This window comes from Anolis sagrei, chromosome 1, assembly GCF_037176765.1.
Source record: "Anolis sagrei isolate rAnoSag1 chromosome 1, rAnoSag1.mat, whole genome shotgun sequence".
In the NCBI taxonomy this organism is placed as follows: Eukaryota; Metazoa; Chordata; class Lepidosauria; order Squamata; family Dactyloidae; genus Anolis; species Anolis sagrei.
In genome coordinates, this window is record NC_090021.1 from 275,060,386 (window position 1) to 275,076,885 (window position 16,500).

Genomic DNA, 16,500 nt, shown 5'->3' on the forward strand with positions numbered 1-16,500 from the left:
TATTTTAAAGGAACATTATAAAATCTACTGTTATGTCTACTGAAGATTGAAAGGTAGAGCATTGAATCTAGAGAGGCACTTATTATAATCGTAATTAATTTTATTTGTTACTTTCCTCTCTTCGTGACTTGAGGCAGTGTACAACATAGTTAAAACCCACAGATAAAACATAATATCATTAAATACATAGAACAAAGATGAAAGCACCAATACTTACGAAAGGTAAAGTAAGAATTCATAGTGTAAAATTGACTGGGTAGTCCTGCCGGGAGAGACAGGTCTTTATCTTTAAATGTGTCTTAAATTTTAACTGCTTGTTTAGCTGTTAAATTGCTTCTGCCATGTCATTCCATAGGAAATACTTATTTGCCCAGCTCCTCATTACCAATGTTACACCTTGTAAAGATGTAAACAGGCACCAAAAGTCTCTCTCAAGAGCTGGGATCCTCTTGAAATGACTTAAAGTATACAGTATATAGTACAGGGGACTGTAGAAGGAAGGGAAATTGGGAGAAATGGTGTGGCAATTTCCTGCAAACAGCTTCTGCTAACACAAGACATCATATTGTACATCCATGTACAATGAATTACTGTTCCATGTTCAACAAGCATAAATAAATATTTGCCATATTTTCATTGTCCAGCTCTTTGTAAAAACAAAAATTTATGAACATTTTTGAGAATATTCCTTTATAAATGCTTGAAATTGTCATAGAGATATGTTAATATCTGTTAATAATTTCTTTATTTTGTACGTATTTTATTGTTTGCACATCTTGTAGAAACAATTGGTTGCTCAAAAGATCCATATAGAAGAGAATGAGGATCGAGACACAGGACTGGAACAAAGACATAATAAAGAAGATCCAGACTGCATTAAAGCGAAGGTGCCCTTGGGGGACTTGGATCTCTATGATGGCACATATATTACCTTAGAAAGCAAAGATATCAGGTATGATGTGAGTAATTGTACATGAATGGAGAAGAGTTACAGTTGAAGGTGATGGGACAAATTGTACCTGATTTTAGCCCAGTTCTTATTAAATAAGGCATGTCTTTTTGGATTATTTGGTCACCTTTGAATTACCTCAGAGTTAGGAAGGGGGGAACCCTGAATAGTAGGCGTTTTCTGCTAGATGAATAAACATGATACCATTCAATGAAATTAGCTGTCTGTGTTGATGAGATGACATGTGCCAGAGTAATGGATTCCTGATCCCTCTACACCAGTAGTTCCCAACCTGTGGGTCCCCAGGTGTTTTGGCCTACAGCTTCCAGAAATCCTAGCCAATTTACCAGCTGTTAGGATTTCTAGGAGTTGAAGGCCAAAAGATCTGGGGACCCACAGGTTGAGAGCCACTGCTCTACACCCTTCCACCATACTCTTTTCTTGAAGGTTCATGTAGCCTCTAGTGTGTATTATAGATACAAAGGCATGAAAGTAGCAGGTCTGAGGGTAGGAAAAGCTTATTTATAAGATCAGAACTCAGTTCATGGTTGTGACAAGGAAGTAGTAGTATTTGGGCTTTTATACAAGATTATTTGTGGATTCAGTCAGTGACATTTAAGAAATATATCTGACTATACAGAGATGCAATCTGTACAATATTAGTAATTGCCTAGTTCTTAGGCTGTTGAAATTGAAAACAGTAATGACTAAAAGCACAACCTGTGCTTATAGAGCTGTGTCAATTGCTAAAAGCAGTAACTAGTAACATTTTCTCCCTATGCATTCACCATAGTGTTGACTACCAAAGTTTGTTTCCCCCAGGTGTTTTGGACTTTCAACTTCCAGAAGTCCCAGTCACCTTGACCATTAGTCAGGACTTCTGAGAGATGAAGTCCAAAACACGTAGAGGACCAAAGTTTGGGAAACATTGCATTATAGTCATGTAGATTCTTATTGATTCTTGACTATTTGTTCAAGAGGTGTTCCCGAAGTATGTCTTTTGGCTGAGGTAAATGATATGTCCCTGCAGGATATATTTTGTTCTCACAAAGGAATTAATGGCCATTCTTCTACTAATGAAAAGAAAAATGGGTTCCCCTAAAACTGTGGAGACTGATTGTGGTAATGTGAAAGTATCTAAATTAACTCAATGTATACATTACAAATACACATATCAACAAAACACAGAGCTGCCACATTCACATTAAGCAGAAACAATTGACTCTTCTCTTGAGTTATGAGACAAAATTTTCATGTGAGTAAGAATAGTCCTTGAATGACCTAATGACCTATACCTATTGTGACTACTGGAGTCTACTCGTGTGCAATAAAGAATAGGACATTTATGGTCATTAAAGGACTATTCTTACTCACATGAAGGTCTTGTTTCATACCTCAAGAGAAGAACCAATTGTTTCTGCTTAATGTGAATGTGGCAGCTCTGTGTTTTGTTGATACATGTATTTGTAATGTATACATTGAGTTAATTTAGATACTTTCACATTACCACAATCATTTTGGTCTCCACATTCTTCTACTAATGCCAGTTTTATATTCCTGGATTTGCGCAATTATGTGCTCATAGGTTCATCTATAGATGGGTTTGGTTAATTGTCATCCTAAAAATCATTGTGGTCTTTAAGTGGTGCATTGGGGAACGATGGTGATGTAAGTAGCAAAAGTATTGAATTGGAATCAAAATCTCTCCCCCTCCCCCAATAGATTGGAAATACCTGCTAATGGAAAGTGAACCTTATCTTTGTTTAGGGGTTTTTTGGACCCTTCCACGCAGCCATATAACCCAGAATATCAAGGCAGATAATCCACAATAGCTGCTTTGAACTGAGTTATCTAAGACCACACTGCCATATAATCCAGTTCAAAGCAGATAATGTGGGATTTTACATAACTATGTGGAAAGTGTCTTTGCTTTGTGAGGGAAACATGTGCCGTTCAAAATACATCATTTAAAAGATCTTTATTGTGTATAATGGTGCAACATTCTTGGGGAGAGACCTTCAGTATTGTTTTCTAGACATACCTCAGTAATATGCAGCAATGCTATTAATAAATGTTATATCTAAAAAACAGTGTTAGTTAAATTTGAATAAAACAGTGGGTATTTATCAGCATTTCTACATAACTTTATTTCATTTGTTAGTATTCGGTGAGCTTTTTCATTGAAAACAAATACCCATTGATTTTGTGTTTCAGCCCTGAAGACCATATAGACACAAAGTCTTCTTTACCTCCAGACCTAGAACAGCCAGAATGTACAAAAATTCTAGATCTTCCCTATAGTATTCATGCTTTCCAACACTTAAGGGTAAGTAATCAACTAAGTATATTTCTAGCATTCTCCATATCCATTAAGATATTCATGTGCTGGAGCACACATCCAATTCACTTGTGTTTTCTGCCTCCTGCTAGCACAAGCAGATGTCACACTAGTGCTTCTGGTTTGAAAATGTCATGGGAAACCAGACCCCAGTTCAATCTGTGTGTTGAAAAAAATTAGCTTTAGTTCATTTAGCCACTCCCTCTAGTAGGAGAACAAAATGGGTAAGGTACATGCTGGTGTTCAGCTTAATCCATAGTAAATTAAAATTCTCTGGAATCCTGACCAAGCCTTTTTTGCAAATGCACCACAGTGTTTTCACCTATGTGGTTTATTGCTTTGCAACATAGTAATTGCTTATTTTATTGAGTTCATGTCCAAGGTTCACATGGATTAGTTATATCTTAGCTGTCACACAATCCTAATGTTCACAGTCCCTGTATAAATTTCAAACACATTAGTGAAATACAGAAACACTGGCAGCACTGATGGTGGAAGAACAAGAGAATAGACCATTGAAATGTCAGATAAGTCCAGCTGAGTACTATCTATTTATTTATTTATCTATTTATTTATTTACTATATTTGTATACCGCCCCTCTCAGCCCTCAGGCAACTTGAGGTAGTTTACAAGATGCCACAAGTACAATTTAAAAACATTAACATACATAAAATCATAACAACAGCGATAAAACATAAGTCATTAACAAATCCTTATTTTAAAAAAACATTGTCCAGTCCCATCGTACAGTTGTTCCAGTGTCCTATGTCGGCTACTCTGTATTGGCAAACGCTTGCTCGAAAAGCCATGTCTTACGTTTTTTCTGAAATGTTAATAGGGAAGAAGCTGATCTGATATCCCTAGGGAGACCGTTCCGTAGCCGAGGGACCACCACTGAGAAGACCCTATCTCTAGAAAATCTAGAAAACTAGAAAATCCCATTACATATATAATTTAGTTTTCTCTCTCTCTCTCTTTAGGGGATTCAAGAAAGAGTTAATCTTTCGGCACCCTTGTTACCTAAAGAGGACCCCATATTGACTTACTTATCCAGACGATTAGGAAGAAACATAGAGGAGATTGGTCATCGCATTTATGAAGGCCTCATGAAGGTATGAGTACAATGACAATGACCACCTTGGCTTTGTTAAGAAATAAGAATTTTCAAGGACACGCACACACACTACCCAATTATGTACTTCCCCCAACATGAACTCATATGCTGCCATGTCAGCTTGTATCTATATGTATGACTTGTCCAAGGCTAGGAATTGTGTGGTCTTTTATATACCATTGACTTAAAATGCTCCTTAGCATTAACTCTGTGGGCAAGAGTTGTAGCAGTTCAGCAACAGTGGCATTGAATTCCCATCCTTGGCTTGGACAATGATTTACCCCTTTTTTTCTTCTTTTATTTCTTTTTCACATTCATTTTTGTTGCTTCCCCCTCCCTCCATCTTTCTTTGTACATATAATAAAAAGTTCAATATTTGTTGTTTTTAATCGGTGGGCTGGCAGTTTTTCTGAATTGCATTGCATTAGGCAATTACAAAAGGACTTTAAAGGAGGCACGTGCATTAAAATAAAGTCCCCAGAGAGAAGCCAGTTGGTGCTCTTTGAAACCTCCAACAAGCACTAATCTGCTTCCAAATGATTCATGAATTTGTCCTGTGAATGTTTTATTTGAAGGGGGGGTAGTACTGAGGGGTCTACCATGCCACACCAAGCAGCAGATTATGGTCCTCAGTTTTCCAATCCTTGGAAGTTGGCCGCTTGTGTTCTAGATCACTGCTTCTTAAGTCCTGACCCCAAATGGGATCTCCTTAGCTCAGTGCCGGGGGTCACAAAAATTGGCAATACTAAAAGATTTCTGAACATCACCCATTTGCGCAAATCTGTTAGCAAGAAAATGCAGTGTTTACAGTGGAGTCTGCAGAAAATGCTTCAGCTGTACTCCACAAAAAGGAAGGCCAGTCTGGTCACAATGGGAAAAAGTTTAAGAAGCTCTTTTCTAGATGGTTCAAAACAGCTTTTAAAATTTGTAATTAAAAAAAGTATTTGTGTCTTCAATTGTTCCCTGCCTACTTCAGATTAGAAATGTGCTAATACTTGTGTGGACAGCTCCTGCTTGTTGAAATTAATTTTGGAGGCAATATTTGTTATAAAAAGAGGGCATTGCAAATAATTTGTTTGTTTTGAAGAATTATGTTCAAAATCTGATTTCATCCATGTCCAACAAAAAGCTTAGTCACTATCTGTCTTTATGTTGATCATTTATCTTAATTTATACAGAATTCTTCTTCCTGGGTATTATACAATATGGCTTCTTTCTACTGGCGAATAAAGAATGAGCCACACCAAGTTGTGGAGTGTGCCATGCGGGCTCTACATTTTTCTAGCAGGTGAGACCTTCTCCATGAGTAAGAGAGATAGTTTTTACTGGGAGTGTCATTTGATGTATGGTTGCAAATTAAAATAAACAAGGGAAACAAATGTGTCTTGATTAGGTTTGATTGGGGCATGCATTAATGTGTTAAGAATTTTCTTCTAATTTTTTGATGTACATGATCTATAGGTTCAGCTTACATCTTCTCTTGCCTGTGCTAGCTGTTCCAGATGTGTACGGCTTATGTTGGCTAATTTGAACCAAATTGTAGCAAATGCTGTTAATCTAATCATCCTCGGTAACTAGGTGCAATCACTCAAACATTTTGTCAGCTGTTTAGAACAAAACATTGTCATTTTTGCATGATAAGCTAATTTAAACTTTTTGTAGACTGCCTTCCTGGGGAAAGGATGGCATAAATTAATTAAATAAATACATAAATAAATAATAAACCAACTGCTTATTAACAGCCTTTTTTTCTTTTCTCTTTCAGACACAATAAAGATATTGCACTGATAAACTTGGCAAATGTGCTACACAGAGCACACTTCTCTGCTGATGCAGCCATTGTGGTCCATGCAGCTCTGGATTACAGTGATGTCTTCACCAGCTATTACACTTTAGGAAACATATATGCAGTAAATATGAACTTGTTTTCCATTCATTAGTCATATTTTCAATCATTGGCGAGCTGTTTTCATAATCAGTGAGGGAGATGGAATGATCAAGATGCAAGAATAATTTGTTTCCAGCAATCTCTGCAGAGTAATTAATCTGTAAATTGACAGACAATTTATTTGTCATTTATATGAATTGGGAGGCCGAGTTTGTTGTGAGCTGAAATAGATAGTGCTGTATTTAACAGAATTCGTCTTTCAAAACAGTTGTCTGACAAAACTAGTAACTAATGTGACACAATTCAGAGAAATATTTAGTATCAGTTGAATTTTTCTAACAGGCTCTTTATTCCCATTCCTTTTTTTCAGATGCTTGGGGAATACAACCACTCAGTACTATGTTATGATCATGCTTTACAGGCCAAACCAGGGTTTGAGCAAGCAATTAAAAGAAAACATGCGGTTCTTTGTCAGCAAAAACTTGAGCAGAAACTGGAGGCTCAGCATAGGTATGGTATTTTGTTTAAAATCAAGGTAAAATGCATGAATAGTTTTAGATGGACTCCCAGCCAGAGTGTTTCCACTCATGCAAGCCTTCCGTTAGTGGAATGGGAAGAGATGTAATTTTTAGATGTTCCCCTCCCTCTGAATGCTTTCTTCCCTCCAAACATAATTCTTCTGAAAGAGAAAGTGACATTACTGGCAGATATGTGTCTCTCCTGATAGAATCTTTCTGTTTGTGACAAGGAACCTAATGTGGTGTTGCTCGTTGCTTACATTTTTTTGTCCTATTTTAAAAAATTGTCCTATTAACATTTCTAAAATGATATACAATAAATAAAAAATCGGAGATACTTTAAAAAAAATATCAACTTGAAAAATCTACCATGGGGTAGTATGTTGTACCATTATTATTTTAAAATAATGGAACAGGAAAATACTATTTAAACTAACTCAAATCTGCTTTTCTTTGATACTTATTTTTTTTCAAGATCACTTCAACGAACATTGAATGAACTGAAGGAATATCAGAAGCAGCATGACCATTATTTGAGGCAACAAGAGATCTTAGAAAAGCACAAGCTGATTCAGGAAGAGCAGATCTTGAGGAACATTATCCATGAGACACAAATGGCAAAAGAGGCACAACTAGGTATATTATATCATGAGAGTTCATTAGCAAATGTGAAAAGCAACTATGGTTGTAACAAATATGAAAGCTAAAAGGAGAATTTCTGGTTTGTCAGTTAAATCTGTGTGTTCTCTATGCTTTTGTATATGTGTGTGCAACTCCTGAACTTCAAGCCACCATTACTCATGACTTTCAGGGCCATAAAGATTTAAATGTAGGTAATGATACTGATTTAAATGTAGGCAGTGATAGTGATCAGTTAAATTGTATAGTAAAGGTAAATATTTTCCCCTGACATGCAGTCCAGTTGTGTCCGACTCTGGGGTGTGGTGCTCATCTCCATTTGTAAGCCGAAGAACCGGTGTTCTCCGTAGACACCTCCAAGGTCATGTGGCCAGCATGACTGCATGGAGCGCTGTTACCTTCCCGCCGGAGCGGTACCTATTGATCTACTCACATTTGCATGTTTTCGAACTGCTAGGTTCGCAGAAGCTGGGTCTGACAGCGGAAGCTCACGCCACTCCCTGGATTCGAATCTGTGACCTTTCGGTCAACAAGCTATACAATTAATTGTATAGCTACCTTTTTATCGTTGTTTGCAGGTTTTTCATATTCTTAGGCAGTGTCCTGGCTACTTCTATGTAAGATGACAATATGAAATCCTCTGAACATAAGCAAAAGCCATCTCATAGAGAACATAAATGCTGTTTTTGTCTTGACTTTCCAGATTCTCAACTAGCTCTTTATACTGCAAACAGATGTTCTGGTTAAGGTTGCTGTGTGGATGCAAATCTATTTTTGATAAGTTAAATATGTAAGATGTTCCTGTTCTGTGCAGAATAGAAATTTCTTGGTGCGTGACACAAGTTATAATTAAAAGAAAGTTAACCAGTATTTTTATTACTTTGCTGATACTAAATGCTGTCTGTGAATATCTTTATTAATCTTCAACTTATATTTTGAATTAATATACTGCAGGGAACCACCAGATCTGTCGCCTGGGCAACCAGCAGCACAGTTTGCATTGCCAGTGGGACCAACCTGTTCGTTATCATCGTGGTGACATGTTTGAAAATGTTGAATATGTCGAGGTTTGTCTGCAAGGCATTGGCCTTTCTGCTCCTTGAGAACCTTCTTTTCTATCAGTTTATATTCATGACAGTGGATTTTAAAACAAAATAAATTCACATAGGAATTTTATCTAAGACATTTTTGCTTCCTGGAGAAGCAGTACTCCTTTATAGACTAAAGTGAGCATAGGCCCCCCAAAAAATGCTCATATCTTTCTTTTTAAAAATTGAATTTGTTTTTTTTTAAATATTAAAGTGTTGTTTTGTTTCTGAGTTCTTGAAGAGAGGTTGTTGTGACCCCTGAAGCCAGAAAATGACATCCATACGCTTCCAGAGCTCGCTCACTCCTCTTGTGTGGCATCTTTTGTATGGCTCCTAAAAACTATGAGTGTAGCTTTACTTGGGCTGGAATACCTAGAACTTTGTCAACTGCTAGTGCTTCTTAAACATATCACCGGACATATTATATATTCCTTGTGAAACCCAAGGCATTTCAATTGGTTTATAATACCCATATTCACATTCTGAATGAGAATGCTAGAGTGTGATGGCTTGTTTACTTGCTTACTGTTAAATTGCATACAAAGTAAATATTTCATGGTGCAAAAATACACTGAAATCATTCCTTAACACTGAAAAAAATGAAGGCTAAGTAGGCAAGTCATGCTGATTTTGGAAGTTTCCCCCTCTAAAATATAACTGGCAATACCTTGGCCTGTTTGTTGAATAAAGCAATACACCCAGACATCGCCTCTCTCCTGCTAAATGTCCATTCCCAACTCTTAATTGAGTTTTTTATACCTGTTGACAGATACAACAAAAGATTACTGTGTTTGTTGTATCTTTCAACTATTGCTGGTCTAGATTTTAGGAAGCAATTCATATCTAGAATGAAATGAACAAATGTTACTATGAATGACTTCTTCCTGGTTCAAAAACCTTCCAACTAGGCAAATGAATTAGGATCAAGACCCTGTTCTCATATGAGTGTGTAGTTATTCCAAATAGAGCTTTTGTTAGCTAAGCTAATGGTACAATTTCAAGACATACAAGTACCAAATATATGTATCTATGGAATTGTTTAGCATACTAAAAAGAAATAGTAATTATGTTGCATGTCTTTCTGAGACTTTCTATCAGAGATATTTATGTGACAGTGTAAGACTATCATTATCTTTGTTATTATCTTAGAAATTAACTGGAAACATGTTGCAAAACTGGATGTAATGCCACTGTTTCTAACTGGACTGTAGCAATTATTTTTGTGAAGGGATCGTTTTTGTCTTAATGGAATTTCCCTGAACTTCAGTTTCATGCTGAATATTCTCCCTCTCTTTCTTCATAGTTTGGTGGTGATTTCTCCATTTCCAGTATGACGACCATGCATTCTGAGCTTCTTGCCAACCACAGTGACTTTAGCCACTCTTTGGAGTCTTCCCCTTTGGTCCATTCTGTTGTCTCATTATGGGGCTTGGAATCTAATGCTTACAGGGTAAGATAGCGGCAATTCCCTTGATAGAGTGTCATAGCACACACTAGTTACATGGCATGCAAGATTGGAGATCAATATTGGGATGTGTGAGGCAAAATTGTCACTCACTGCCTGTTGTCCTCCATAGGTAAAATAACTTAAAGAAGTGCAAATATAATGATAACTCCAATGGAATCAGTGGGTGAGGTTTCTCATGGCATTTGCTAGAATTAGTCCTGTGCCGTCAAGCCACAACCTCTTCCTTACATGGGGAGAAGGGTGAAGCATTTTTAATGAGTGATCTTGGGCACCATCCCAAAGCAGCACATGCAAATCCCCATTGTTATCATTGCCAAGGACTGGTGGGAACAGTGGAAATGTCTTTCTAGAACCTACAAGAGGGTTGGATGTATCCTAAGAACCAAAAACCATCTATTGATCCTATGTGGAACAACCCCCCCCCCCCCCCAAAAAAATCCTGGCCTCAGATTCTGAATTGCATCATTCCAGCTTTGCTCCTGCCTCTCAACTGAAATCTTCAAATCCTGTGTAGTACAAATCACAACAAAGCTATGATTTCAAAACCCAGTACACAGATATGAAAACTGTTAGGGGAAACTACCCTAAAATATACAGCAGAGCATCCAAAAACAAACAGGATACAAAAGTTGAGCATCAACTCATTGGTGAGCAGAGTGTAGTGTTCCATGTGATGTGGCTGTAAAGAATTCAGAGCTTAGTAGGCAAACTTGCAGGGTCCGATCTTTAAAAGATCACAAAAGGTTTGTTTACAACAATAAGAAATAACTGCATTTCTTAATAATCAAGAACTGGGTCTGAGCTACTCTAATACCCATCCCTTCTAAGGTTTCAAGAGAGGGGAAAACTCAAATCACTACATCTCTCCTGGCACACAAGCAGAGAGAGATCTCAAAGCACATAGCACATACTCTCCATACTAAAGTGTAAGAAAGCAGAAGTCAGATTCCAAAAGGCTTGCAGTAGAAAAGTATCCATTTTATGCAAGCAATCAGAATGAGAGCAGAAACAGAGGAGAGAAGAAATAGATACGTTTCCATCTGTCGTACAAGAGACATGGGGGAAGGGAAGCCCTTAGTCTATACTGAAATAACTAAACTGTTCCTCATTGAGAACTTGAGACTTGGGCAGTGTGGGGTTGAATCCCAACAAAATCTAGCTTCTTGATACTGGTGAAATATTTGACCATAGATCAAATACTGTGACCATAGATTGATATTGATAACCATATGAATGACTGTCAAAAAAGGGAAAACATATTTTAAAACCCCTCACTTGTTTATTTCACAATTTGAAAAGTACACCAGAAACTAACAAGCAAGAAAAGTGATAATCAACAAAAGCACTTTGTGATAAATTAAGAAATATTTTCTTTCTAATCAGGATAAGCAGAATATTATGTGGCCTAAAAGATCCGATTGTGTGCAATCCTATCCAGTTATTCCTTCCCCAGAGGAACTACCAACCTATTTCTTGCATCCAGAAAACAGGGGACAAAGGTAAGGATGAATAACAAATATATGCTTGTGGCACTTTCCTAATGTGTCTTTTAATAGTACATGTAAACATAAAATATAAATATAATGTTGTTATAATGCAACTGCTACTAAAAACCAAGAATGTTGATGAAAGCAAACTAAATTATCCAATAACTACTTTCCTCTGAGCAAAATACAGTACATTAAAATATGAAGTACACATTAGATAACCTTTTAGAAATAATAGTAAAGCCAGCAGCAAATAATGAAGGTACCGCAGCTTCTGAATAAGAGTGCCAACCATAAAAGCACTGTGAACAGTTTTAAAATTCATGTGAAAATAAAGATATTTATTGGCACTGAAACACCATAATATAGATGCTAGGCAAGCCTTCATGGGGAAGGTGTTCTACCAACATACTTGAAGAGGCCTGAGTGTGGATTAGTTTGTTTTAAAAATTATTTCCATGATGGTGTGTCCAACTCTTGATGTGACCCACTCTGTAATTCAGGAATAAGGGTGCAGGTTTGAGTTAGTTTTCAGGAGATTATCAAGGGAGTCTAACTTTATTTATCAAACTATGAATATAAGATCCAGTTTCTAGTTCCAAAAAATGATAAAAACAAGCTGAATAATATCAGGCCATCTTCTTTCTTTCACTCAGCATCATCCGGGACCCATCCACTCCCAACTGAGTCCCTGAATTGTAACTAACTGACCCACAGGTCCAAAAACAAATCCCATTCCTACATCTTTCCTTCTACCGTCCCTCCTATCACAGCATTCTATGTCCTAGGATGTGTTGCATTCCCAGCTTAGTACCTACTCATAACAGACCCTAGTAACACATTTGCAAGATTGTCTTATTTTCTCTTTTTCTCGGTAACAATTCACAGGGCACCTGGAAGAGGGCTTTTGTTTGTGATTTTAGGTAGTTTACCAATTTGAAAACAGGAGAACTCACACGTGTTCCTTAAGATGTAAATTACTGCTGGTTTTGTTAGATGTGCTTGTGATCTGTATAGTTACTTAAAATTAATGTCTCTGCAATCTTGATCATGTGGTTACATTTGTATATTGATCATTTGATATTTAGGATCCATTCAATACTTAACAGCCCAGAAGAGATCATTGCACAAACAGATGTCTATGAGCCAGATTGTTCTTCTATTACTGATGTGCAAAACAGTGATTCAACATATTTGTTGACCAAAGAACTAGGCAGTCTTCTAGATCTGGATGTAAAGATGCCCGATGATCATGCAAAACAAGTAAGATGTGTGTGCATAACTGTGCTGCTCAGTTGTTAACAGATTACCTTCTCAATTTGAAAATATTTGAGCCTTTAAAAATAAGATGTGAATTGTTTCAGTGTATACCCTATTAATAAGGTACGGAAACCAGGCCACTGAATAAATGTTTTGGGCTTGCTTTGTTCATTTAGCTACATGAGATATAAAGGAGCACTTTACTGTACAACCATTGTAAAAAAGAAAGAAAGAAAGAAAGAAAGAAAGAAAGAAGAAACTTTCCTGTCAAAGGCATTGTTAAGTGAAACTCTGAAACAGTTGGGCTTCCACTGCAATGATATAATTAAGAGCTAAAAGCTGGAGCTAAGACTTGCAGAATCTTGCCTTTGTTGTGAACTTAGGTGGTCTAAGGCATGCTGGTCTAAGACATGCTCTTGCCTCTCAGTCTTAATGCTCGACTGTCACCCAGCCACATGGGGAAATGTAATATTGAGCTATCTTGTATTATCTTGTATATATATATTCTGTTAAAGATTGTTTTAGTAGTAGTAGTAGTAGTAGTAGTAGTAGTAATAGTAATTTTGTGTTGTCGAAGGCGTATGTCAAAATACCCAAAAGCAAATAACGGTGCATTTGTCTGAAAATTGATTTTAGTCCTCCGGTTAAGTTGTAGTAGTTGTTGTAGTAGTAGTAAGAGTCAATGTTGTATAGTGATTTAAGCATTGAACTATACCCCTGGCAAACAAGATTTGAATCCCCACTTGATTATGGAAACCATCTAAGTAACCTTGGGCATCACAGCCTCAGAGGAAGGCAAAGGCAAACTCCCAATAAACAAATCTTTCAAGACACACAACAGTAATGATAACAACAAACAACCCCAGTAGAAGTGTACCTTCAACTTTCCTGTGAACTTATGGCAAGCCCATGAATTTCATGCAGTTTTTTTAGGCAATTGTCTTACCAAATGCAAAAGAGGTTTGGTTTTTTGGATTCAAAAGCAACAGCAGACACCAATTGTGAATGGAAAAGGTTTTAAGTTTATTATACAGCAAGCAAATTAGATACCATACAAGACACCCTCAATAACATTGCTGGGAGCCCCGAGAGCAGCAGAATGGACTCCTTCGTTGTAGCCACCTGGTGCATGACACCTTGACTGCAGGTTTGTGCTAAAGCCTCGATTTGTGCCCTGCCCCAGGGCATTTTATAACATGCTTGTTTATATTTTGAGATGTTCTCAACATCACACCACCCTTGGCTATTTCACCATTGCTTATCTTGCACCTGTCTCCAAGGTTAAACTCCTATACCCTTAAAGGTTATTAATTCCTCCTTGTGATGTACCAGCAACTAGACAAGGGACATGTGTTAAATAATAAATAATATCTTAGCAGCCTGGGGACAGAGACGATATGAAGGAATAACTAGGCCTCAAGTCCCTATCTTCTTGAAATAACAAAAGGTCCTCTGGAGGTTGTCCATACAGCAATAAATACTCAAAAATGGTTTGCTGTTACCTCCCTTTGAATATAGTCTAAAGCACCTTATATTTTCTGGCATCTTGCTTTCAAGTACTAACAAGACTTGACCTTGGTTTGGTTTCAAGATCAATAAGAATCTGATGCCTTCAGGATATTTAGGCCAACAGTTAACCTGTAACTTTCAAAATATACAAATGATATTTTCTGTAAAAATATTTTTGTGGTAAAATTCTAGTGATTTTTTATGATTTACAGCTAGGCAACTTGATTCCTATTTGTTGATTTTAGTCCTCCAGAATACCAAACCATAATTCCTGTCAGCAAGGTCATTGGTCAGGCTCTATAGACATTGTAGCCCATAAAATAAAGATAGTTAGATTTAGATAAATATAGTTGAGTAACTCTTTGCATTAAAGGTTTGCTTTTTATATTTCCTGATGTTTGGTATTAAATATCTTTTGATGCAGATATTATACTCTCGTATGAACAATCAATCAGTCACACAGCAACAAATAGGATCATTCATCCATCATGCTATTGTAAAGGTGAGTCCAGGTCCACCAGCTGCCATGTAATCTCTTTGCTTCTTGTGTTTATGAAGTGCCACATCTGCAGACGCCACTGTCTTTAATCATTCAGAGCAGTCTAGTTTAGTTAACTGTAAATAATTCTAACTCTGTTCCTTTCAGTTAGAACTGTCTGATGTTCATTAAGAGTCAAATATGTTACTGTCTGCATTGCCACATCCTAGTTTCCCTTTCTTAATTTCATTAGAATGTGGTGGAATTTGGGGGACTGTCCCTTTTATAGAGAAAACTAATTTGTACATGTATAGAATTCTGCTAAGAACCAGTGGCAACATTCTAGGCTCATGTAGTTAAAACACCTGAGAGAACAACAGGGGACTGACACTGAGAGAAATATTGGTAACCTTACTCTTTCTTGCTTGCTTACTTTCAGGCAAGGGAACCTTTATGGCTGGTGCTCAATGAGGCTGGCCTTTACTGGCGTGCATTTGGAAATGGCACCTTTGCCTTCAGTTGCTTACGGAAAGCTTTTAACTTGACCCCGCACGAATTCCAAGATATTCCTTTAGTTAATCTAGCAAATCTTCTTATTCATTATGGTCTTCATCTGGATGCCAGCAAGCTTCTGCGGAAAGCTTTGGCCATCAATGGCTCTGAGGTGAGTGTTTTTGCTTTAAGATGGTTCAAAAGAAGAAAAGCATGCTTCAGAAGAAGAAAATAATTTCAGTGTCAGGCACAATACTGGGATCACTTCATTACATGGAGCCCCCGGTGGCGCAGAGGGTTAAACCCCTGTGCCGGCAGGACTGAAGACCGACAGGTCGCAGGTTCGAATTCGGGGAGAGGCGCTCCAGCTCCTCATATGGGGACACGAGAGAAGCCTCCCACAAGGATGATAAAAACATCAAAATCATCCGGGCGTCCCCTGGGTAACGTCCTTGCAGACGGCCAATTCTCTCACACCAGAAGCAACTTGCAGTTTCTCAAGTTGCTCCTGACACAACAAAAAAAAACTTCATTACATTTGAAGTTTGGAAAATTGTTTCTTAAATTGACCTGGAAATTAATATTACACTTCCCAGATTTGCCAAAGTCCTCTTTTACCTACAGTCTACCATTTCCCCCTTCCTTTGTTCAATGGTCCCTGACTCTCTGGTGTGACTCCTAGGGAGGCATGCAGTGAGACTGTATTGGAATATTATTTTCATATAATTTCCCTTAGTATTCAAGCCAGTAAGCTCATTGGAACAAACCTGAACAAATACATGGATGTTCAGTAGTATGCTATTGTTTCAAGGACATGTATGTTTTCTCCTATATCTTACACCTTTTTATTTCCATGTTTTTTAAGAAACTGTTTTGAATTTATACATCTGCTGCTTGTAAAACATTATCACAAAGAAGTATATCAACACAACACTCTTTGAAGTTTAAATACGTATGTTAATATTTTGCACTTTTAACAAAGACTCTCAAAAATATGAAAGTATTTGTAATAATCCCAGTTTAGTTTGACTGCTCGGTAAGATTTTATTTCTAGTGCCTTTTCATAGAACAAATAGAGTTGAAAGAGACCACAGATCATCAACCCCCTACCATGCAGGAAAAGCATCGTCAAAGTACCCCAGACAGGTTGCCATCCAGCCTCTCTTTTAAAAGCCTCCAAAGAGGAAGCTTCCACCACCTTCCGTGGCATAGAGTTCCACTGCTGAACAGCTCTTATGGCCAGGAAGTTCATATGTTTGGGTGGAATATTC

At 37.3% G+C, this 16,500-nt stretch overlaps 1 protein-coding gene across 1 annotated transcript in view; it reads left to right on the forward strand.

The window, feature by feature from the left end:
* The window catches only part of TTC17 (tetratricopeptide repeat domain 17), an 81,151-nt gene that overhangs the window by 16,079 nt on the left and 48,572 nt on the right, over positions 1-16,500 (forward strand). The window contains exons 3-15 of the mRNA XM_060764547.2: positions 783-952; positions 3,164-3,275; positions 4,269-4,400; positions 5,581-5,690; positions 6,168-6,312; positions 6,661-6,800; positions 7,284-7,444; positions 8,402-8,514; positions 9,839-9,985; positions 11,387-11,502; positions 12,579-12,753; positions 14,684-14,761; positions 15,177-15,401. Coding sequence (XP_060620530.2) covers positions 783-952; positions 3,164-3,275; positions 4,269-4,400; positions 5,581-5,690; positions 6,168-6,312; positions 6,661-6,800; positions 7,284-7,444; positions 8,402-8,514; positions 9,839-9,985; positions 11,387-11,502; positions 12,579-12,753; positions 14,684-14,761; positions 15,177-15,401 — 1,824 coding nt within the window. The remainder of the gene's footprint in view (positions 1-782; positions 953-3,163; positions 3,276-4,268; positions 4,401-5,580; positions 5,691-6,167; positions 6,313-6,660; positions 6,801-7,283; positions 7,445-8,401; positions 8,515-9,838; positions 9,986-11,386; positions 11,503-12,578; positions 12,754-14,683; positions 14,762-15,176; positions 15,402-16,500) is intronic.